Below are 25,763 nucleotides of genomic sequence, written 5' to 3'. Positions count from 1 at the left end.
CGCCTCACAAATAGCACTGGGCTGCCCCAATAAGATCTAACATGCCATCCATGATATTACATTATTGATCAAAGAAGTCCCTATTTATAACAAGGTTAGAACACTCGAACATATATGGCAGCACCCATGTTTGCATATACATTCACATGAGTATGCACCTGGGGCAAAATGTGCCTAACCCACACTATGCCCTTTAAATGGACTGGTGTAGTCAGCAACCATGGTCATACTGAAGGTTCAAATATATTGATTCCTTGGGCAAGATCATCCAGTGCCCAGGGCAAATATGACAAACCATGTACCCCCCCCCCCCCCCCAGCCTATGAGGGAGAGAGAGCACAGCCTGGACCTCCTACCGGCTCTCTCCTCCTCTCCTTGCTGTTTCCAGTGCTAGGATGACAGAAGTAGTTATGTCACTGTGACTACTCCTGTCAGCCTTAAAGTAGAAGTGATTTGCAGAGGCCCCATCCCTGCAATACATGCTGTGCCCAGGGCAGCCGATCCTTCTGCCCACCCCTTGTCCCGGCCCTGTTCCTTGCTGGTGATCACTGTCATTTGACAATGATCCGATGGTAGAGCAATGTCGTAAAAACTCTGTTTTGTCATAGAAATGAATCTCACTTCACAGTGACTTGCTGATCCTCTTACCTCATTCCAAACCTACCTCACAGGGTCAGTCTGACTAAAAATGAGGTTTCCTCGTTTTTTTTACACAGTGCTCTGTAAGTGGGGATGCTAATAAAAATTATCTATGACTTATACATATTATTGTCCGACATAGTTAACAATCTACATTTATTTTTTAAAATATATAATTATATGCATTTTTATTCCAGTTTAATATGAAATAAATCTATTCTCATGATTTCTAGGTTCTGCATAGTTGGGAAGCACCATTGATCAATTCCATTATCATTATTAGAATATCTAAAGTCGCTAATGATGTGAAACACAATGTTAATGATGGCCATAAACCATGCAATCTTTGCTCAGGTTTTAAATCACATTGGCGTTCAGAAGTAGTATTTTTTTAAGTATTGATAGAAAGGAGTATTTTTTTATATTCAGTAGCCAGTACAATAATGTGATTTGGAGTCCTCGGTTTGCCTTTTCATGTGAAGTGTTCATTTTATTAACGGGCAGGCTCTAATATATATAACGCTTTTTCCATCTATATCTTTTCTCTTGTCACTTTACAACTACAATGTAACCTGTAATAACATCTGTATTCAGCCTTACTCCATTATCTCACTTCTGCTGTCATTTTCGTTTTTTTTGTTACATATTGAGCCGTAAACCGGCCATGTCTGACCTCAGAAAGAGATGAGACCACTTGAAAGTTTATCCGTAAATTGAAATGTGTCAGACAAGAAAAAGAACTCCGCTGTCTTATGTATTACTTCCTTGGTTATATTGTAGTTTGGCCAGCTGGGCATGAGCTTATTAGATATCCTTTTTCGGTCCAGGACAATTCAGGAATCATGCTTCTGATCTCTATAAAAACCATGCTCAGAAGTTCCCACGTACCATTATGACAAAGCAAATGGACTTTGGCAAACTTTATAGTGTACTTGTGGATTAGCAAGGAAGGGTTCAATTTATTTGTCCTCTGCGGCAACATTTATAGTACCAACCTCCAGCCACCAAGAGCCGAAATCAGGCTTATGCAGGGCTATAGACTTTCATTTAAAGGCCCTGGTGTTTGATGATTGGCCAAGGGTTTTCACATGCTCCCTGCTATCTGGAAGTATCATGAGCTGTATGGAGCTAAATTGACCCTGCCAAGGCTCAAAAAGCACATAAAATAGAAGTATCATACTCACTTCTCTGGTGGCGCTAGGAGGCCAGGATTTTTTCATTAATTTTAAGTGGAACATACTGGATACTATATGTGTATATATTTTTTGTACTGGCTCACTTATTCATTTATGCCCTTGATCTCCAGGCATCTCCCTTTGCTTCTCCCGAAAAAGCAAGACTCTTCTCACGAAACGCGTCGAAACCCAGTACAGCTGTCCTAGACTGTTGGCAGTCACTTTCATGACATATCTTGGTCTTACAGAAAGGTTTATTACATGAATATAAAATTTACTACTATGTTGATGTTTAGTATATTTCCTTTTCTGTATTATGTGTTTTTTTTAAATGTTTGTCAATAAATCATTTACTAATTTTACTTGGTACGTTTGAGGTGTACTCTTTAAAAGTCCAATGGGCAATTTTGTTTTTTGTTGTGTGCAACATTTACTTATAGGTTTGCTTAAACAGATTTGTTCAGACCTATGGTGGACTACCTGCCAGATTTAGGAAGCCCCATTTTCACCTCTTTAGGGAGCTTTTCCCTATAAGTCTAATATTATATTATATACTAGTAAAAAAGAAGTCAATGGTTATAAGTTTTTGGTTATGACTATCAGAAATCATCATGGGTTCAATTGATGAGAATGAGGTTACTTTTTAGGATGTTGCGGTTACTCTTTCCGGTACTTTCCTTACTGGAGCAATTATATTTAAAGGTGGCTTTTTAAATTAAGAAAAGATGATCCACACTGCGGTGATTACTCTTAAAAAACGTTGTATTTATTAACAAGCCACAGTGACCAAACGCAAATACGAAAGGTTGACGTGTTTCGGCCTATAAGGCCTTAGTCATAACCCATATATTCTGGGCTTTTTAAATTAAGTCCTCCACAAAAAACAGAAGTTTATGAGTGATCATAGGGAGTTTGTGTCCCAGTCTATGTAGCTTGCTTCTCTGTGAAAGCGACAAAATTAACATTGGTTGCACACAAACAGTATCCCAATGCATAGCTCCCAACTGTCCCTGATTTTGAGGGACTGTCTTTGAGTTAGAACAGTCCCTCTTTCATCCTCATTTGTCCCTCATTTGTCCCTCTTTCATCCTCATTTGTACCTTTTTCATCCTCATTTGTCCCTCATTTTGATCTGATCTTTATTGTTGTATACAAAATACACTTTTTTATCTTTCAAAAACTGTTTCCCAGGACTAAATCTTTCATCCAATTTCTAAATTGCGGCATTTGTAAATTTCAAAAGAAAATATAAAGGAATAGTAGTGGTAAAAAAAAAAAAATCCTTATCCCATCATTATTCATTTTATTAACTCTACAATACCAAGTTGAGTCATTACCTGTATAAGTTCCTCCAGTTCTGTTGTGTTCACACAAGAATGTTCAGAGACAAAATTAAGTTTCTGTATCACAATAGTAGTCCTCTGTGATGTCTCGTAAGGCTGCTCCAGGGCTTTGAAGACTGTAGCTCCTATGACTAGGTAGAGAACCACCACAAGAAATACCGTGGACACAGTTTTCCATTTCATCACATTCACTGTTATGCCCCTCTCCTCCCGAGTGGACAAAAGGTTGGGTTTGGCAGAAAAGGAGAGCCTTGGCTTGGTGTTCTGAGTAGCTGATTTGGGATCCAGTAAATCAGGAGCCGCCACTACGAAAAAATAAATGTTTTACTCATTAATTATTTGAATGCTTGACTTATGATTTCTAGCTGATTGGTAGCTATTCAAATAAATAGACCTTAATTTCAATTAAAGCTGAACTCCAGGCTAGTAGTTAAATAGGCAGTTGAAAAACATATATAGATATAGCCTCTTACATGTTTCTGCTTGAATCGGTATGAGACAGAATTCTACAATAAGCACCGGATATGGCCTAAACTATTAGCAGATATGCATCAGGTATGGTAAAACACACAGCCATAAGCACAGCAGGATGTACACGTTGTAGATTCCTATTTAATTCTATCACTAGTTTGGAAAATATATCATTGAAGTATGTGGCAATTAGACACACTCAGGAAACATACAGTAGGTTACTTGTCCAGCGTCTCAGGCTCCCAACACATTATCCATTTTCTAAATTCAGTTGCTCTACTTGTTATTAGTGACTTCATGTTATCCAATATGAGCATGTCCTGTCGAGAGATCAGGATCAGATCATGATGGGCCTCACTAGAAAGCATTATCAAGTGCAACTGACCATCAAGAAAGCTTGCCAGAGCCCCCAGAGTGTTTCCATCCTTCTTTTAACTTCGTTTGATGGGCACTAATGCTTCCTTCCAGTTTCCTCCCACTGTTCCACATTCCAAAGATGTGCTGGTAGGATAATTGGCACCTGCCTAAATTTGTCCCTAGTATGTGTATGTATGCATATTAGATAGGGTCCTTAGATGGTAAAGCTTCTAGAGGGCCGAGACTAATGTTAATATACAATATGCTGGTGCTATAGAAATATCTGTAATAAATATATAAACATATATTGGCGGTCAAACTATATACTTTTTAATTTCAAGGGTTGCAGTCACTCATCTCTAAACAAGAATTGATGTAATTTGTTTCCCTGTATTATCAGGGAAGTTGCTACATTGGGGGCTTTAAATGTCTCTTGGGTGTAGTGGGCAGCTGCCCCTCTTGCCCATATGGTTAAATCTACCCATGTGGGATCACATGAGCTCTTGAGTAGTCATAATGCAGAGTGATCACTGTAAAACAACTGCCTGCCCTACAAAATGTGCTTGACAACTGTATTTAATATGATATACTGTACAGTTTATATTGTACAGGATGCCAAGGATGGGTCCTAGAAGGCAGATATTGTGTCACCGTTATTCGGGTTGTAGTCCCTTAAATGGGGGCTACAAAAGGAGCAGTTCTGAGTGCTAAGGGATTCTCAACCATACAGGTTAAGGGGTTTCAGGGTAAGCTGTTAAAGAGGGAAAACTGATTTGCAGTTTTTCTAGGTTTAAGTCCTGAATGGGGCCTGGAATCCAGAGACTCTGGGAGATCTTGGGTGGGAAAGAGGCCTCCAGCCTGAAAGGATTAGCAATTAGCAGGTATCAATAAGATGTTTTGAACAGGACAGAGTAGTGAGGGAGCTGTGAACTGTTTTCCTGCTGAGAAGCTGATGGGCTGGTGTGACAGTTTCTGGACCCCTGGACCAATCGGGACCTAATCCCTATTGTGGGTCAAGTTTGAGTTGCCTGTGAGACAAAATGTTATGGATTGTTGGTTAATGCTGAAGGTAAGCTATTTTGTTTGCCTATTTGACTAAAAAAACTGATTGTTTTTTACCAAGACACAGCTAATCTATACCGCAAAATATATTCTGTTCCAAAAGGGTGAGTAGCATGTGTGTCTAAAAATCTTCAGTATGCGCTCGCAATCAGATGTGCAGCCTTGCAGTCTATACAAAATCCAACAAGAGGATGCGACACTATAATTCATTGTGGTAAATCTATGTAGCACTCTTTATTGTTGAAAAACAGTACAAAAACTCATATAAACACTCTAAGGGTTTCGCCATTCCCTATCTATCTATCTATCTATCTATCTATCTATCTATCTATCTATCTATCTATCTATCTATCTATCTATCTATCTATCTATCCATATATATATATATATATATATATATATATATATATATATATATATATATATATATATATATATATATATATATATAGCCCTCAAAAAATCCACTCACCTGCTCGCATTTTGCGAGTGGATTTTGAGGGCTGGCGAGGAAGGGCTGCCTGGGAGGGGGGGGGGCGAGCACCGCCGGCAGACGGTTTGGAATGAGAGTCTTTCTCCCAGTGATCATGGAGGGGAAGAGAGAGAGAGAGTGAGAGCCCCCCCAGGTGTTCAGAGCACAGCGTGGGGAACACAGTGATATCAGGTTTCATTCCAATAGCCGTGTCCCCTAGCGCTCGCTGTCATATACAGCCCCGCCCCCTGGTGCCCGGACTTTGATAGACAGATCACCCGTCCAATCCCAGTGATGGGTGATCTGTCAATCAAAGTTCCCCAGCCAGGGGGTGGGGCCGTATATGACAGGCAGGAACACGGCAATTGAAATGAAAGCTATTATCGTTGTGTTCCCCGCACTGCGTTTTGAACACCTGGGCAGCCCTCCTGTTCCTCTCCTCCCCTACACAGGTAGGCTGCATAGTGGGAACATGCTGAATGGTGGGCATAAGACTGCTTTGGTGGGCACAAGGCTGCATGGTGGGTACAAGGGTGCATGGTGGACAAAAAGCTGCATTGTTGGGCACAAGGCTGCACGGTGGGCACTGGGCACAGTGGCTGCATGGTGGACACAAAGCTGCATTGGTGGGCACAAGGCTGCATTGGTGGGCACTGGGCACAAGGCTGCATTGGTGGACACTAGGCACAATGCTGCATTGATGGGCACAAGGCTGCATGGTGGAAACAAGGCTGCATTGGTTGGCACTGGGCACGAGGTTGCATTGATGGACACTAGGCGCAAGGCTGCATTGGTGGGCACAAGGCTGATTTGGTGGGCACAAGGTTACATTGGTGAACACTGGACACAAGGCTGCATGGTGGACACAAAGCTGCATTGGTTGGCACAAGGCTGCATGATGGGCACTGGGCACAAGGCTGCATTGGTGGGCATAAGGCTGCATGGTGGACACAAGACTGCATGGTGGACAAAAGTCTGCATTGGTGAGCACAAGGCTGCATGGTGGATACACGCAGCCTGCACTGGTGGGCACAGATACAGTTGTTGTTAATATTTATTTTTATAACTTAATTCTGTATAATATACATTTAAGTGTCATTTCATGAGATAATTTATGAGGGTGTGTTGGAATTAGGGGTGGGCTGGGTGGGGCAACTGGTGGCGAGTAACCCTTGAGGCCTGGCTAGTAGTTCAGGACTTGAAATGTTGAACTATCTATATATCTATATATATATATATATCTATATCTGTATCTATATATATATATATATATAGATATATGTATATATAAAAATAAGAATATCATCAGAATGTTAATTTATTTCAATAATTCAATTAAAAAAGTGACAACACCAGCAGATGACACGGCTCCCCAAATCATCACTGACTGTGGAAACTTCACATTTGACTTCATGCAACTTGGATTCTGTGCCTCTCCATTTCCAAATGAAATGCAACATTTTCTACAGTCCGTGATGATTTGAGGAGCCGTGTCATCTGCTGGTGTTGGTCCACTGTATTTTATCAAGTCCAAAGTCAGTGCAGCCCTCTACCAGGAAATTCTAGAGCACTTCATGCTTCCCTCTGCTGAACAGCTTTATGGAGATGCTGATTTAATTTTACAGCAGGACTTGGCATCTGCCCACACTGCCAAAATTACCAGTACCTGGTTTAATGATCATGGTAACACTGTGCTTGATTGACCAGCAAACTTGCCTGACCTAAATCCCATAGAGAATCTGTGGGGTATTGTCAAGAGAAAGATAAGAGACACCAGACCCAACAATGCAGGTGAGCTGAAGGCCGCTATCAAAACAACCTGGGCTTCCATAACACCTTAGCAGTGCCACAGGCTGATCACCTCCATGCTACACTGCAGTGATACAGTAATTAATGCAAAAGGAGCCCCGATCAAGTAATGAGTGCATACTGTACTGTACATAGACATACTTTCCAGTAAGCCAACATTTCTGTATTAAAAATCCTTTTTTTTTTATTGGTCTTATGTAATATTCAAATTTTCTAAAATACTGAATTTTGGGTTTTCACTAGCTGTAAGCCATAATTATCAAAATGCATGAAATATACCACTCTGTGTGTGACACATCTACGGTATATAAAATAAAAAATAAAAATATTACATTAATCTATATCAAATCTTAGATCCTGTAAAGGAATTATCAATAATAATTCATACACATATAAATAATAAATGAATATCAATTACTGTAGAAAATCGTAAAAAAATTATTGACGTATATGATCGTGAAAACCATGTAAATATGTTCATAAGCATCCAAAAAGACTACAAGCTAAAAAGCAAAAAAAAATATACAAAGCCAGATACAGTGACGAAATGAAAAATAAAAAATAAAAAAAAGACATAAATAAATCAGTCCACAGTCCGTGAAAAAGTGACGACTGGGATATTCTCCTCAATAAAGTGACTTGTGCTGAAGAGATTTTTTCACAATAAAGTGACTTGTGCTGAAGAGATCCCACCACCAGATGAAGTGCAGGCTTACCAGCTGTGAAAGGTTCGAAAGCATATGGCCATAACCCGGCCGGGGCCTTTCTCCTCAACGGGGTGCGATCGGTGAGATCCTCTGACAAGGCCACCAAGCTCAGCTTAGTCAGCTCTTCACTGATACCACTTGCTATGGTGAAGGATAGGTAATCATTTGCTCGAAAGAAGGGAAAATGGAGCAAATATAGGTAAAACCCATAGGGCACTTTTCTTAAAATTAGCGTATCAAAAAAACGTATATACATAAAAAGGAAAAACATTAAAATTTGCATAGAATTGTGGCCGGCCGGCCGGCTACAGAACACACGCCCGTGTTTGTATACGAACGGACGTAGCTACGCGCGGTGACGTCAGCACGTCGCTCCTCTCCAGGATCGTTCCGACGATTGGACCGTGTGTGGAGATCCCGTTGAGGAGAAAGGCCCCGACCGAGTTATGGCCATATGAGCTTGAACCTTTCACAGCTGGTAAGCCTGCACTTCATCGGGTGGTGGGATTTCTTCAGCACAAGTCACTTTATTGTGAAAAAAACTCTTCAGCACAAGTCACTTTATTGAGGAAAATATCCCAGTCGTCACTCAACGTTTTCACGGACTGTGGACTGATTTATTTATGTCTTTTTTATTTTTCATTTTGTCACTGTATCTGGCTTTGTATATTCCTTTATAAGAATTTTTTTTTGCTTTCTAGCTTCTAGTCTTTTTGGATGCTTATGAACATATTTATATGGTTTTCACGATCATATACGTTAATGAATATTTTACGATTTTCTACAGTAATTGATATTCATTTATTATTTATATGTGTATGCATTATTATTGATAATTCCTTTATAGGATCTAAGATTTGTTTTAGATTAATGTAATATTTTTTATTTCTAATTTATTATTCTTTATGAGCGCAACTATTTTGGATTTCTATAGTTATTGGTGTGTATCTTACGTGGTGTTGCTGCTATAGTAGGTGAATTTTTGGTCCAGCGCAAAACTTTTTTTGTTACAATCTATATAAAATATATGAGTTTCACTTTTTGAATTGAATTACTGAAATAAATTAACTTTTTCATTGTATTCTAATTTTATGAGATGCACCTGTAAATATATATCATACATACACACACACCACACACACACACATACACACACACACACACACACACATATATATATATTTATATTTATTTATTACTGTTATTGACCAAGTTCCGCAGGCTATAAAATGTGTAAATTATAACAGTGTTAGAAAAAATACTATATAATGGACCAGAACATTTTTTAGTATTTAGCAGGAGGCTCCTGTGGAATCATTATATAGATTTACACAGCACTGAGTTGTACACTGTACCTAAATAATTTATAATGTCGTGCTAGTAAATCAGCCATTACTTCAGCATGTTCACTTCCACATTCTGATAATGTAGTGTTAAGAGTGCACGTCACACAAAACACATAAGTAATATGCTGTTGGAAAGGATATAAAGCCTTGTTTGAACTCATAGAGACTCAATTCCAGGGTGCGAGCAATAACCAACTATTAATAAAAATTTCTGAGAGGAAGGGAAAGTACTTGCAAAAATTAGAACCATGTATCACAATATACAATTAAATGTGCATATTATTCAGCAGGGGTGAAAAGAAATTTGTAACATAAATCACCTGTATTGTACTCTTTGTCCTACTGGATATTACTTGAGTCAAAAAACCTTATGGCCTCATGCACACTGGGGGTTAAAAATGCCACTTTTAGGAACATTTGACATTTCCTTTTCTGCCTCTAAATGCCCCTCAATGTTAACCTATGTATTGAAACACGTGTTAACACTAGGCATGTTTAGCGATTGAGCGTTAACTCATCTTGTGACAGACCCAACAAGGACAGTGGCTTTTTTTGGGGGGGGGGCTCCAGGGTAGCCTCTTGCCTACTGATTATGGTCCCTGACTTTTGCGGGGCTCTATTCTTGGGAGGTTTGTGCCTGGGGGACCCTTGGTGCGGTCTTGCTTCAATTCCCAGAAGCACACAGATTTGGGGCCTTTGTGCCCAAAACAGCAATGTCTGCTTTAAACTGTGAGACTCAGTGCAGATGTTATTATAATCAGCTCAAATCAACCTGAGGCTATAATCTATAATCTGTTTACTAAGGTGTCTTTCTCCCGTGGTATAATTTCTCCATTGTGTGCCTCCTAGGTGTGAATTCCCATTTTTACGTGTTACCAATTGTTTCTCTCTGTCTGCTCATCTCTTGGAGGGGTACTTAAAGCGGGAGTCCGCCGGGAGTCCACGTTTTTGTTTTTTTTAAAAGCCAGCAGATACAAATACTGCAGCTGCTGACTTTTAAAATAGTGACACTTACCCGCCCAGCGCGCCCGCGATGTCGGCACCCGAAGCCGATCTCTCGATCGTCTCTCGGGTGCTGCCGCCGCCATCTTGGGTATGGGAATCAGGAAGTGGAGCCTTTCGGCTTCATTTCCCGGTTCCCTATTGCGCATGCGCGAGCCGCGCTGCGTAATGAGGATGGACCCGCTGCCTCTGTGTTTCCCAGCAGGCAGCGGGGGACTTTCAGAAAGGGGCGTAATCTACGCCCCTTTCCGCAGAGAGCTATCCAGGAAGTGGGTGCAGATACCTGTACTGTACAGGTACCTGCACCCCCCTCCCCCCTGAAAGGTACCAATTGTGGCGCCGGAGGGGGGGAGGATTCCAATGAGCGGAAGGTCCACTTTAGGGTGGACCTCCACTTTAATATTGTGTCCACTTTACCCTGTTACCGAACTATTGTGGGATGTTATATGTTTATGTTGATTGGCTTACTGTTTAATTAGATTACTGCTTATTTTATGGTAGCTGTTCCTTAGATGTGCTGTTTACAGTTTGCATTGGTTAGGATAATGTGATCTCTTATCTGATCTTGCATGGTATGTATTCTGTGCGAGAGTACAATAAAGTGAGTTCCAGTTCCAGTTTGCATCTAAACTAGTGTTGTCTATTCTTTGGGTGCTCAGCTTTAATACCTGGGTCCAGACTGGAGGAAGCTGTATTTTGACAGAAGCACCCAAGCTGGGTGCAGTATGGTCTGTCACACATTTCATTGGGCAGAATTAAGTATAATTAAGTATAATTCTGGCCAATGAAATTAATTAATGATAAAGCACCTAACATGCCTAGATGTGTCTACAAAAATGTGTCTCTAGGGTGTTTTAATGCTGCTTATCTAATACCAGGAGAAAGGCCTTCAGGAGTGCTGAGCAAATGACCATTGTGCGTGAGGTTTAAAAGGAAACTATTTTGGAAGGGATATGTAAAATTGAATTGCTGACCTCAAGCCCAAGTTCAAATTGGACAAAGTTTCCAAATTGTTGGCTGGTGCAGTGGTTAAAAATAAAAAGCTGTGGGTGCTATTCTCAACCATTCCCAGGCTCTGCTCCTTGCAGACTCTCCAATCCAGGAATGTGGTGCTACTTCTATTCTATCATTTGGTTCAGCATCATTCAACCAACACCCTGTGAGCCCAGGGTGTCAAGGCTTGGCCCTCCACCTTGGAGTTACAGGAGAATCTTTCAGAGAGTGGCAGAACTTCATAACATGGTGCTGCTCTGCATCATTTAGGACCCAGCCACCTGCCATAGGAAGAAGAGGGCACCTGTAACATCACTGAACTGGAGCCAAGATCTTAGGGGAAAAAAACTCCCCTCCCCCATTCCATATTCTCCCAGCAATTTTTATACCATGCTTTGCCTACGGCACATGCACAGTTCAGTGTACATTATTGGCCCATTTCTGGCATCTGTAAGATGGCAAGAATTGAGTCAGGTGCAAGGAATATATAAATCTAACATAAACACAGAAGCTAAATCTCACTTGCTAACCCAATGGCTAAAGAAAGAAGACCAGGAGCCATACCCAGAGTAAGCAAAAGAGAAGAAGAAGGGGGGGAAAAGCAGCTATGGGGATCATCGATCTGTTGGCATTGAAAGGCTACGATATATATATATATATATATATATATATATATATATATATATATATAAGTCTTTAAAAATCATATGGGGGTCACAGTGTGAGCTGTTGTTAGCTCTGAGGTCCAGTCATGTGCCATTGCCCTACCAGTACTAGGCATGGGCCACGGTGGACTTTTGCACTAGAACTTGCTTTAATCATTTCATCTTGCACATTGTGGCTTCACTGGCATTTGAACTCAGTTCTGTTGCTAAATTCTATTAAGGAAGAGGAAATTTACTGTTTAATTTAATACAAATCACAATGACTCTAAGCTGTCTGCCGCTAACCCATGCTGTGACCCAAGTGCATCTCTGTAATGGCATCAGAGCCATTGATCAGGATTACTGAGGTATAATACAATAAAATGTCAGCTCAGCTTCACCTGCTGATTCTCCGAGTGCTAACATCTCTATGCAAAGGAGAAGAGTGCTGAGCTATAAGGATCACTAATCGCACTACAAAGTAACAGAATAATAATGCTGTATAGTGGATTTATCAGAGCTCTTTGTGTGTGCAGTGCTGCAAAAGAAGAGTCAAGTAAATTTAGTTAATAAAAGTAAATTATGAAATCCATTTACTGTATGTGTTAATAGAGAGACAGAAAAATGGGGGTGGGAGGGGGGGGGGTTGATAGATAGAAGATATATAGATGATAGACAAATAGATGATCGTAGATGGGTAGTTCATCCACACAAATGAGTTGGTGGAATTCCCCCTGCCAGGACATTGTATTCTGACAGAGGAACCTGCCACTGCCAGAATATACTAATTTGCAGCTGCATGTCCAAATGTATTAGCGAAGTTCCGCTGCTCACAGGTGAATAACTATGGCCATAATCCACCTAGTGTGATCCAGGTGGTGGGGTGCACGCCCTGTCATTGCTAACAGAAATCAATGCGAACAAAAAGATTGGATGGCAGCACTCCCATATGATGCAATATGGCTTTATTGAAGTGAACAAAAATCCATAAAAACAACCTAGCACAGACAGGCAGGGGGTAGACAAGATTGACGCGTTTCACACAGAATCCATGCTTTATCAAAACCACAAAGGAATGCAACTATCAGCACATATATATAGTTAGGGACAGCGGACATCCTTCTGTGTAGAGTGGGTTACGATGCATGGTGGGTGCGATGCAAGATAGATCCATGGGTGCCAGACACTTCTTGAATGCAAAAAGATTTATTGTCTCTTAAACAGAACTGTGGGAAAGAGGTTTAGGGCCAGGACACCCTTTAGTAGTTGCAATGTTAATTTAGCAGACTCTGATACTTCTATAGGTAGACAGCCATGCAGGGAAAGGCATCCAACAAGACACCACATCTGCATGAGTAGGACCGCTGTCTCCTATGGCAACAATCTATAGAAACGTTTTCTAACAAAGGTTGTAATGAACTTATTCACTTATTCACTTCTTCTACAATCTTCTATTGTAGATATTCACTCAACCAAGCTCCCAGTCTTTCACTAGACTTGCTGGTCCACTGCCACTGGATCCCCTGAGCTCTTCCAATCTTCTCATTTAGTAGAAGTGCAGCAATTGCAGAATTAGGGTGAAATCAATTGACCGCCTATGAATTGGCCAAGGCAACTATCAAAGGCAAATAATTGTAATAGCAACCCTGCCTAAACATCAGGGTGCTACACATAGATTGAAATTCAGCTGGCCCCTGCTGAGTTTGACAAATGTTGTTACATTATTGGCCAACTTTAGATTGTAAGCTCCTCAAGGGCAGGGGCAGATGTGGAACTACAATATATATATATATATATACACACACACACACACACACACACACACACACACACACGTGTGTGCTGTGTAAATTGAGAATTCTATATAAATACCAGTAATAATAACAGATATAGTTAGATAGATAGATAGATAGATATAGAGAGAATGCGAATAGCGGCGTATAAGCTTACGCCTAGCAGCAAAAGGGTCCCTGGTTCAAATCCCACCCACAACCATAGCTGCTGTCACGGTCCCTACCGTGTCTTTTAGATGGCTAGGCATGGTTGCGCCCCAAGTGGCTCTAGGTGGTATTGAACTAATGACTGTTTTCTCTTGCTCCTATTTCTTTACCTCTGAGCCACACCTCAGTTATATTCTGCCTGCTTTCCAGCCATGTCTAGTTTTGCATAAGTACTGTGGCCAATTCTGTTTGTACCTGTCACTCTTGGATCAGCTGTGGCAGGTTACCTAATTAGCTGGGTATAAAGCACTGCTTCACTCTAAGGGCTTTGTCAGTTCATTGTCTCTTGTCACCAAAAGTACTTGTGGTCCCGGTTTCAAGTTACAGTGTTCCAAGACTGACCCCCGGCTTCTGACCCTGGCTTGTATATCGTTTATGCTGCCTTCTGGAATCCCGGACAATGGCTTTACTTAGATGATCCCTTGGCTTTTCCTGTCAAGCCCCCGTGCACAGATTCACAGCCCAGGTAGCTTATCTCTTTGTTACCGTGGGCTGTGTGTATTTGCAAGGGTGAGTGTACATCTCTGCACCATGGACTCCAACCTAGGTAAGCCCTCACACCTGCCAGCAGTTTGCATGTTCTCCCTGTGCCTGCATGGGTGTTCTCCGGGTTGCTGCCACACTCCAAAGACACGCTGGTAGGTTAATTGGAACCTCTCTAAATTGGCCCTAGTATGTGTACTGTGTAGATTGTAAGCTCCTTGAGGGCAGGGACTAATGTGAATGTATATTTAAAGCGCTGCGTAATTTGATGCATTATAAATCCATTAGTCCCTGTACCTGAAATAATCAGAAAATAAAATAAGCTGCGGAGCAAAGTGCAGGTTATCAGGGGAGGAGAACACACATTGAGGCCAAGTAGCCAAAAAGGGACAGTGCTATTTATTAGCACTGCCAAAACCAAAGATGGTCAACTACGGCGGCAGCATCCAATCAGACAGCTGCTCTCCTGATGACACTGATCTGGCTGCAGACCAGGCAGGCACCGGGGTTTATACAGCAGCCAGAGGATGCCTGCAGGCTGCCTTGGAGCCGCGTGTACCAAGTACAGTCTTCCAGTGGTAAGGACTTTAGCCTGTAAATTCCTTGAGGACAGGGACTGATGTGAATGTACAATATATATGTAAAGTGCTGTGTAAATTGTCAATACTATATAAATAATTTAATAATATACCCGCGATCGTCTCACGGGGCGGCTGAACGGAGAGATGCCGTTGTAAACAGCATCTCCCCGTTCTGCCTAGCAACTAGTGACGCTGATCTCTGCTTCATGTGATTGGAGCAGAGATCAGTGTTCACTAAATGAAAGCCCAGCCCCGAACAGTTAGTAACATACCCCTAGGAACACTTAACCCCTACACTGCCACCCACTGGTTAACCCCTTCACTGCCAGTGTCATTTACATAGGAATCACTGCATTTATATAGCAGTGATTGCTGTATAAATGACAATGGTCCCAAAAATGTGTCAAAAATGTCCGATGTGTCCGCCATAATGTCGCAGTCACAATAAAAATCGCTGATCGCCGCCTTTACTAGTAAAAAAAAAAATTATTAATAAAAATGCCATAAAACTATCCCCTATTTTGTAAACGCCATAACTTTTGCGCAAACCAATCAATAATCGCTTATTGTGATTTTTTTTTTTTTAACCAAAAAGATGTGGAAGAATACGTATCGGCCTAAACTGAGGGAAAACATTTTTTTTTATATATTTTTGGGGGATAGTTATTATAACAAAAAGTAAAAAATAATGTGTTTTTTTTTCAAAATTGTCGCTCTATTTTTGTTTATAGCGCAAAAAAGAAAAACCGCAGGGGTGATCAAATACCACCAAAAGAAAGCTCTATTTGTGGAAAAAAAAGTATGTCAATTTTGTTTGGGAGCCACATCGCATGACCACGCAATTGTCAGTTAAAGCGACGCAGTGCCGAATCGCAAAAAGTGGTCTGGTCTTTGGCCAGCAAAATGGTCCAGGGCTGAAGTAGTTAAAACATGGACAATGTTAGTAGGACATTAAACGTGTCAGTAGGGCAGAGGTTACATAGTTAGTCTGGTTGAAAAAAGTCACAAATTCACCAGTCCAACCAATAAAAGGGAAGAAAAAAAAAAATAATCATACAATCCTTCACCCACAGTTGATCCCGGGGAATGGCAAAAGAAAAACCCCAGCAAAGCATGATCCAATTTGCTCCAGCAGGGGGGAAGAAATCCTTCCTGATCCCCTGAAAGGCAATAGGATATTCACTGGATCAACTTTACCTATAAATGTTAGTACCCAGTTATATTATGTACACCTAGGAAAGAATCCAGGCCTTTTTTTAAACAATCTACTGAGCTGGCCAGAACCCCCTCTGGAGGGAGACTATTCCACATTTTCAAAGCTCCATTTTTGGAGATTACATTTCCAGGAGGAGATTGGTATCAGTAGGGCAGAGGTTAGTGTCAGTAGACCAGTGGATGGTATCAGTAGTTTTTTGATTTTTATTATTTTATTTTTGTATTATTTATTACAATTTTATTTTTATATTATTTTTTACAATTGTATTTTTATATTATTTTTAAAAAAAATTTAGGAACCCCATTGGGGGGCTTTGGTGAAATATCAGCAGGGAAAATATGTGCCACTCGGGATGATTAGGGCATGCATAGGCACAACCGACACACCCCCTGAGCATGTCTATGAGTGTGTCTATGGGAATGTTTGACCATTCTTCCACAAGCGCATTTGTGAGTTCAGGAACTGATGTTGACGAGAAGGCCTGGCTCGCAGTCTCCACACTAATTCATCTCAAAGGTGTTCTATCATGTTGAGGTCAGGACTATGTGCAGGCCAGTCAAGTTCCTCCACCCCAAACTCGCTCATCCATGTCTTTATGGACCTTGCTTTGTGCACTGGTGCACAGTCAGGAAGAAACAGGAAGGTGCCATCCCCAAACTGTTCCCACAAAGTTGGTAGCATGAAATTAAATGTCTTGGTATGCTGACGCCTTAAGAGTTCCCTTCACTGGAACTAAGGGGCCAAGCCCAACCCCTGAAAAACAACCCTACACCATAATCCCCCCTCCACCAAATGATTTGGACCAGTGCACAAAGGAAGGTCCATAAAGACGTGGATGAGCGAGTTTAGGGTGGAGGAACTTGACTATACAGAGTTCTGACCTCAACCCGATAGAACACCTTTGGGATAAATTAGAGTGGAGACTACGAGCCAGGCCTTCTCGTCCCCTCAGTGCCTGACCTCACAAATGCGCGTCTGGAAGAATGTCAAACATTTCCATAGACACACTTCTAAACCTTGTGGACGGCCTTCCCAGAAGAGTTGAAGCTGTTATAACTGCAAAGGGTGGGCCAACTCAATATTGAACCCTATGGACTAATACTGGGATGCCATTAAAGTTCATGTGCATGTAAAGGCAGGTGTCCCAATACATTTGGTAATATAGTGTATAAATGATGTACAGAGGGCAGTAAACTACCAATCCGATTCCATCTTTCCACATCATAGAGATGTCAATTTCCTTTCAGGATTCATAAAGTATTCTGAATCTGAATGTCAGAACAAAACACAGAAGACTGCTCCTCTATCCATTTCTACACTTTTCTTACTGAATAAGCCTTCTAATTGTACTTGAAGCTAAACATAGCTTCAGAGAGGGCAATAAATAGATCATTAAAACAATTCGGCATGGGCGGCTGTGCTTTATTTAGTAAAACATGTTGTGCCTCTCCTTCTCCCCTCCAGCAATTAATCCATTCTGATTCCCATTACTATACAGATGTCTCAGCTCCAGCGCCCAGCCAGGTGCATTAGCATATACTTGATGACTTTTCATTCAGCACATTTGGAAATCAGAGTGCCTATTCTCTTGATTTATTTTTGGATTAAATGGAATCATATTGATAGAAAATAAGATTTGAAAGGAGCAGGCTTTTGAAAGGAGCAATAAAGAAAAAAAGCACCGTGCGTTATTTACAGACCTACAGCCTGTCTATTATTTTTATATGACAACATTTCAGCAAATACCGCTGATGCTCATTATTCCAAACAAGCTCACACATTGCTAATCCGGCACCCTGACAAGTCATCTGCCACAACACAGCTCTCTGCCTTCATAGTCAGCAATTAGCAATTTACAAGAAAGAAAATAGAGGATAAAGGGAAAGCCAGAAAGATGAACGCAAAAAGGGTGCAAAGGTAATGCAGGAAGTAATCACAGAAAAGTGCAAACTTAAAGTGGAACTTTTCAGTATCTGTATGAGTCTGCATATATCATTTCCTGGCGTGTCACAATATACCGCCACTGTATCATTTTTCCAAAAAGCTCAACCTATTATCACACAAAAGTCCAACGTACAAACATGCATGCTCGGAATCAATGCTCACCAAACACGACATTAGCAGAAGGCGTCCAAAGAGTGGCGCTCAAGAGCTGAAATTCCACTTAGTACACCACTACGTTCGTGTTTGTTGGCCAACAATTGTGTACCGTTTGTATGCAAGACAAGTTCCTTCCACATGCCCTTTGGACAAAAGTCTGATGCTTTGTTGGCCAACAATCTGATCATGTGTACGAGGCTTTAGGCTGGGTTCACACTTGTGCGATCACAGATATTGCATGTGATTTGCACCACATTGCAGTGCAGATCACATACAATGTCTGTGCGATGCAAATTCAGCCATACAAACTGTATGGCTGAAATCACATTGCATTCGCACCAAATGGTGCAGGACCCTTTTTCTTGGTCTGCACTGTAATCAGATTGCATAGGTGTTCACACCTATGCAATCCGATTCCAGCACCATTTTACAGTTCCCATCTGCGATCCGATCTAGGGGTGTCATTAACTTTACATTGACACTCACAGGGGTTTGCGGATATCAGTGTGAACCACTGGCGAGTGACATGCGATGCGAGAACCTGCACTGAAATCACGCTGGTTCCCACATCTTATATGTGTGAACCGGGACTCAAAGTCATCATTGAGCTCCAGTCAGGTGCTTTTGCCTTGGCTGGAACAATGTCATTATTCTGCTGTAGACATGTATTTGCTCAGTCTCCGCTCTTCCAGTGATCAGACTGTAACATTGTAACTTTGTAGGAAGTCGCAAGGCAAGACGCTGCAGCAAGGACGGATCTATGTCAGACATTTTGTGGACACCACCAAGAACTTCACAAGCATCAGATGTCTACACTACTACTGTGCAAAAAGTTTATGCAGGTGTGAAAAAATGTAAAGAAAAATGCTTTTCGAAATACAAGTGTTTATAGTTTATTTTATCAATTGATAAAATAGAAAATAAACCAACAGAAGAGAAATCCAAATCCAATCAATATTTGGTGTGACCACCCTTTGCCTTCAAACAGTATCAATTCTTACACTTGCACACAGTTTGTTGCTGTGCTCGGTCTTGCATTGTGTATGACCTGTGACATGAAACTGTCTTCTACAACCGCACCTTAGTAGCAAAGTTTGTCTGTTCCTCACCCAGTTTTAAATAAGCTGCATCTTTGAGGCGCTGTAGGAGCGGTGTATACATTGCTCCTACAGCGCCCCTGCCCATTGAAATCAATCAGCAGCTCTGCCAAAGTGCCAGCAAAGCACCTCTGCGGGCGCATTCAACCCTTTTTCGGCCAATAGCGGTGGTTAAAAGCACCCCGCTAGCGGCCAAAAAGGGCTGCAAAAATGACGGTAAAACGGTGCTTCACCATGATGCCCGAGTGTGAAAACCTACATATGAAATTGATGACCAATTTAGCTCCTGCTTGGTATGATTGGGTAATCATACACCTGACTCTAATCCTACTGTGACCACATTTTGCCTTCAAAACTGCATCAATTCTTCTAGGTACACTTGCACACAGTTTGTGAAAGAAATGGGCAGGTAGGTTGTTCCAAACATCTTGGAGAACTAACCACAGATCTTCTGTGGATGTCAGCTGCCTCAAATCCTTCTGTCTCTTCATGTAATTCCAGAAAGACTCCATGATGTTGCTATTAGGATTTTGTGGGGACCAAACCATCACTTCCAGGACTCCTTGTTCTTCTTAACACTGAAGATAGTTCTTAATGACATTGGCCTCCCTGATGCGATGCCATGATAGATAAGTATCTGCCTGTATTTCTCGGCATTGAGGACATCATTGATCCTAACCAAATTTCCAACTCCATTTGCAGAAATGCAGCCCCAAACTTTGCAAGCAACCTCCGCTAAGTTTCACTGTTGCCTGTAGACATTCATTATTGTAATGCTTTCCAACCTTTCACAAATAAACTACCTTCTGCTACAGCCAAATATTTAATATTTTGATTCATCAGTCCAGAGCACTCACTGCCGTTTTTATACACTCCAGTTTTATGTTTTCATGCATAGTTGAGTAGCATACCCTTGTTTCTATATTGGAGGTATGGCTTTTTGGCCACAATTCTTCCATGAAGACCACTTCTGGCCAGACTTCTCAGGACAGTAGATGGGTGTACCTGGGTCCCACAGGTTTCCCCCAGTTCTGTGCTGATGGCACTGCTGGACATCTTCCGATGCTGATAATGTGTCTTTCATCGGCTGCATTAAATTTCCTTGGCTGACCACTGTGTCTACGGTCCTCAACGTTGCCTGTTTCATTGTGCTTCTTCACAAGAACTTGAACAGAACATCTTGAAACCCCAGTCTGCTTTGAATTATTTGCCTAGGAGAGAACTTATTGATGCAGTAAAATTGCCTTGTGTCTTGTTGCTGTGCTTGGTCTTGCCACGGTGTATGACCTGTGTTGTTAAATTACCTTGTGTCTTGCCATGGTATAGCAGAGTTCAGCTGCTCCTCCCCCAGTTTTAAGCCTCCTACACTGTTTCTGTATCCGTTAATGACTGTGTTTCAACCTACATATGAAATTGATGATCAATAGCCCTTGCTTGGTATAATTGGGTGATCATACACCTGACTCTAATCCTACAAAATCTCTGACTTTGTGCGAGTGTACAAGTGTAAGAATTGATGTTGGCTTGAAGTCAAAGGATAGTCACACCAAATATTCAATCAAAAATCACATCCAAAAAAATGAATGGTTAAAACAAATTCCAATAAAGTCTTCTCAAGTGAAGTGAAAACATCACCATCGATGTGTATCAAATCCGACCACCGTAAAACAGAAACTCACCAGATCATGTTGCCCCCCATTTTGATGAGTGGCCGAATACGCTTAGTGATCAATATCTTTGTTCTCCTTAGTAAGCCACTCCAATTCTCCACCCCTCTTGCAGTATGAATTCACATCAGTGGGTATGTAAAAGAGAGAAAGGAAGGACTCCACTAGTGTGATATTGTCATCACTTAATCATTTATTAAAAAACGGTGCACAGTTCACTCACTTATTCAGCATCTTGCATAAGGCATTGTACAATATTTTCGTACATTGACGTAGTATAGTGGTCCCTTCTTGTCTCACCAACTCTATGCTGGCTACTGACCATTACAGGGAGACACAACTCGCTCTCATTATGTTGATGTGACACTTCTGGTTGCCATACAGATGCCCCAGTGTGTTTCCTCACTTCCGACTTCGTCACACCCCCTGTGACGAAGTCAGAAGTGACGAAACGCATCCTTATGTCATTCTACATGCCAAGATCACAGAATGAAATACAATTCAAATGTAATATATTGCAGTCCATAGATGTGGTTACTGCATTTATTTTTATTTTTCGGACACTTCACTTTTATACCCCATGCCTTTTTGTTTCACCAGCCCCTCCCTCTTAGGCCGCGTACACACGGGCGGACTGTCTGCCCAACTAAGTCCATCAGACAATCCGACAGACAGTCCGTCCTACTTTCGAATGAACGGACTTGACCACACACGATGAACAGACAGTCCGCCGAAAGCTTGCGCGATGACGTGTACAGCACGTACGACGGGACTAGAAATACGACGTCCAATACACTGCAATGCAACCTTTCGCCGTGTAAATCCTTTCTGAGCATGCGCCATACTTAGTCCGTCGAACTAGCCTACTCACGAGCGGACTGTCCGCTGAAACCAAGTTTGGACGGACAATATTACGGAAATTCCAAAAGACTTAGTCCGCCAGACTGTCCGCCGAAAAAGTCCGCTGAAGCCCACACACGAGCGGATTGTCCGCTGGACCAAGTCCGTCAGACAGTCCGCCCGTGTGTACGCAGCCTTAGATTGAAAGCTTGCAGGAGCAAGGCTCCTCTAACCCTCTTGTTTTGAATTGTACTGTTGGTGTAGTTTCTCCCTACACTGTAAAGCACTGTGCAAACTGTTGGAGCTATATAAATCCTGTATAATAAAAATATTTAGTGATTTTGTGAATAACACACTTTCTGTTCCTGGGTGGCACCGCTCTTTCCTCTTCTGTATCCATGGAGGGAGCAACAGTTGTCACCTAGGCAAGCTGGACTCCAAACATGGCTGCCTATGTTGCTCTTGTCACATGGTGGACTGATGGGACTAGTAGTTTTACATAGGAAAGAAAAGGTTATCTTGCTCTCTTTTCAACTCTCAGAAAGTGACAAAGGTGTCAGGGCCGAGGTTTCAGCTCTTCCTTCTTAGTACTCAGGTTGTTCAGCTGTTGGTTAATTACCAGCACACATCGTTCCCCTGTGGCTCACCTGGTGATCATTTCCTGCTCATCAGTCCAGCCTACATCCAGCCCCTTCTGGTAATTTAAACTGCCTTGTTCCTTCTGTGCCTTCGCCTTGGTCAAACATATCTGCGTTCCTGTTGAAGACTTGCCTGGCTGACATCCCTTCTGGTTCCTGATCCTGTCTGCTGCCTCCAACTATGCTAATTTCTGTCTTCCTGATTTACTGGCTTGTTTTGATTACCTGCATTGGCTCCCGTACCCTGGCTATCTTTTGACTATGTTTACTATTTATACCATTTTTACCATTATATTAAAAGGTGTGATTTTTACTGCATTTTCTTTCTCTGTCTGATTCATGGTTCCTGACCCAAGGAAACTGAATTTCTGGCAAGATCAACAGGTATTTTACTATATTTGTTCTTAGCTTTAAAAATGAAAACTAATGCAGCCCCCAATCTAAGGACTGGCAATCTGCAATATATTACATTTTTATTATTGGGTTTCATTATCCTTTAACAGAAAAGTCCAATAACCATCCCATCAAAGGTTTTTTGATTAGAAGCATTACATTAATTACCCTTTAGCTAATCTGCGGTTGTTTTGGGTTCTAAAGGCTCTTTTAGGCTGCATTCACAGCTGGGCATTTTAAATCGCAGGCTATCACCTTCATCGTGGATGTCACCACTATTCTGTCCATGATTTCAAACCGCTCTGCTAAAATGACAAATCGCACAACGCACATTTAATGGCACCTAAAAAAATGTGCGGTTCTGCTGTGACTGTAAAGCGAAAAACCGCATTGCGCAGTTTTCCACAATTGCAGTGCAATTTTTTGCACAACAATCGCGGCAGAACTTCCCTGAATTTTTTTAGGTGCCAATAAAATGACATCTGAAATGAGCGCTGTACGATTTGACATTTTAGCAGGGTGTTTTGAAATTGCAAGCAGAATCACAGCGATTCCGCCCACAATTTAAAATGCCCAGGTGTGAATGCAGCCTTACACAGGCATTGAAAATTGCGGATGGATCTTTTTAATGCTGGTAAAAGGGGCAGATGCAGCCAGGAGGACTCACATTGCCTGAAGAAGTGGTGCTGGGATCAGAGGCCACAAGGGAAGCAGATTTCACTCCAATTATGCTACTTTTAGGGACTTTGAGTTCCTGCCTGTAATGGGCTGCTACTGAACTGGCAAGGGGGCCTGTCAGTTCCACCAAAAGTGAACCAGCAGGAGCTGTACAGAGGAGAAGAGGAAAAAAGTATGTACAGGTGGAAATGTATATAAGAGACTGTGAATAAGGCGTTTTTGTAGGCTATTCAGCTCTTTTATGTAGACTATATCACAGATTGTTTTGGACATTATTTCTGATACATTGGGGGTGATTTACTAAAACTGGAGAGTGTAAAATCTGGTGCAGCTGGCATGGTAGCTAATTAATTTTTAACATCAGCTTGTTCAATTAAGCTTTGACAAAAAAAAAATTGGAAGCTGATCGTTTTCTATGCAAAATTGCACCAGATTATGCACTCTCCAGTCTTAGTAAATAAACCTCATTGCATTATTGTTGTTATTGCACTTGTTAAGCACAGTTTTTGGCTTCATTTTCAGTTGCTGTACACCTCATATATATATATTTTTATTTTCTTGTTTATTTTTTAGACAGTGCAACACTTTTTATACATTCAATCTTCCAGGGTGGTCAGGTGGCTCCAGGAATGCAAAAAATATGAAATTATGGATGCATCAGGGAGTAGGAGCTTTGAAGACATTGGTTACATAACCCTTCTTTTTTGATCATGGATCTTCAAACTGTAGTGTTGTGTCCTATTACATTACTAGAACAACGCTGCACTATGCTAATAACAGGTGAAAACTTGAAATAAGAACATGGAAGGCCACCGATAAATTCCTCGTGGCTGTTTTTTCTTGGCATCAATGCCAATCACAATGTCGAGAGTCAACAGGTTTTCAGTTAATGGTGTAAAAATTCTGCATAGGATGCCATAGATAGATTACCATGTCAATCTTTTTAACACCAAGAAACACTTGAAAAAATGTTCACGTCTTAGAGAACCCCTGCCAATCATTACTATATCTACAGCTCTAAGTACTTTAACAAGAACAGTAATTTGAGATATAAAAATAAATAAAAAGAATTAGGAATACGGTGTACTTGACATATGACACCCAGGGTTGCTCAATACGACAAAATTGTCAAAACCAATGCAGACAGTAAAATTTGTAGTGTTTTAACATATTGGCGGTAAATAGGGAAGTAAAACACCTCTTAGCACTGTAGTTCAGTGATATGCCCCCTTAAATTGATGGTTGTGGTATAGTGCCCATTTACATTAATGGTCAGTGGAGAAGGGCCCTCTTATATTGGTAGTCAGGGGAAAGACTGCCCCTTACATTGGCTGTCAATGGAAAAAAGCATTGCTTACATTGATGGTCAGTAGGAAGAATGCCCCCTTACAGATACAGTAGCTAAAAGGATAACTGGTGTTGTGGTTATTTATCAGATTTAAAAGTTTCTTATTGCCCAGTGAACCCCTAGCAACCTCTGGAGGAACCTAGGGTTGCACCGATACTAGTATCAGTATCGGTGCCAATAACAAGCATTTGCACTCGTGCTAATGCTCCGATGCCTAATCCGATACCTGGGCAATCAGGGGTGATCGGTGCAGCGGTTTAGGCCATTACAAGCACCGATCTCCCTGTATAGATTTCAATAAAGCAGCTGACAGCTGCTTCTCCTCCTCTCCCTCGCATAGCTTTCAGCTGCTTTATTGAAATCTATACAGGGAGATCGGTGCTTATAACGCCCCCCACCGCCTCACCAATCGTCCCTGACTGCCCCATGTGACCTCCTCTGTGCTCCTAAAGTCCCCCGCCATGTCCTCTTCCAGTCCCCCTCAATGTCCTCCTCAGCTCCTTCTCCGCTCCCCCTCCGGCTCCTCCTCCGGTCCTCCTGCCCCAAATCTGCCATTTACCGGCTTCTTCCTTCTCCGAATGCACAGTGATCACTGACTCTGTCCATTCATAACTGAGCATAGTAAACTATGTTTATGATGCTTCAGTTTATGAATGAACAGAAGCGGCTGTCCATTCATCTTTGGTGCAGCTGAGTCTGCAG

The 25,763-nt window shown here is 41.5% G+C and overlaps 1 protein-coding gene across 1 annotated transcript in view; it reads right to left on the bottom strand.

The window, feature by feature from the left end:
- Positions 1 to 25,763, bottom strand: part of KCNK2 (potassium two pore domain channel subfamily K member 2) — a 201,510-nt gene that overhangs the window by 156,252 nt on the left and 19,495 nt on the right. The window contains exon 2 of the mRNA XM_077485766.1: positions 3,152 to 3,462. Within this exon, the coding sequence (XP_077341892.1) occupies positions 3,152 to 3,462 (311 nt within the window). The remainder of the gene's footprint in view (positions 1 to 3,151; positions 3,463 to 25,763) is intronic.

Source organism: Lithobates pipiens, unplaced genomic scaffold, assembly GCF_037356315.1.
Source record: "Lithobates pipiens isolate NorthernLeopardFrog02 unplaced genomic scaffold, aLitPip1_a1.2 Scaffold_18, whole genome shotgun sequence".
Classification (NCBI taxonomy): domain Eukaryota; kingdom Metazoa; phylum Chordata; class Amphibia; order Anura; family Ranidae; genus Lithobates; species Lithobates pipiens.
The sequence above is the reverse complement of the archived record's forward strand: the minus strand, read 5'-3'. Positions and strand labels throughout refer to the sequence as shown.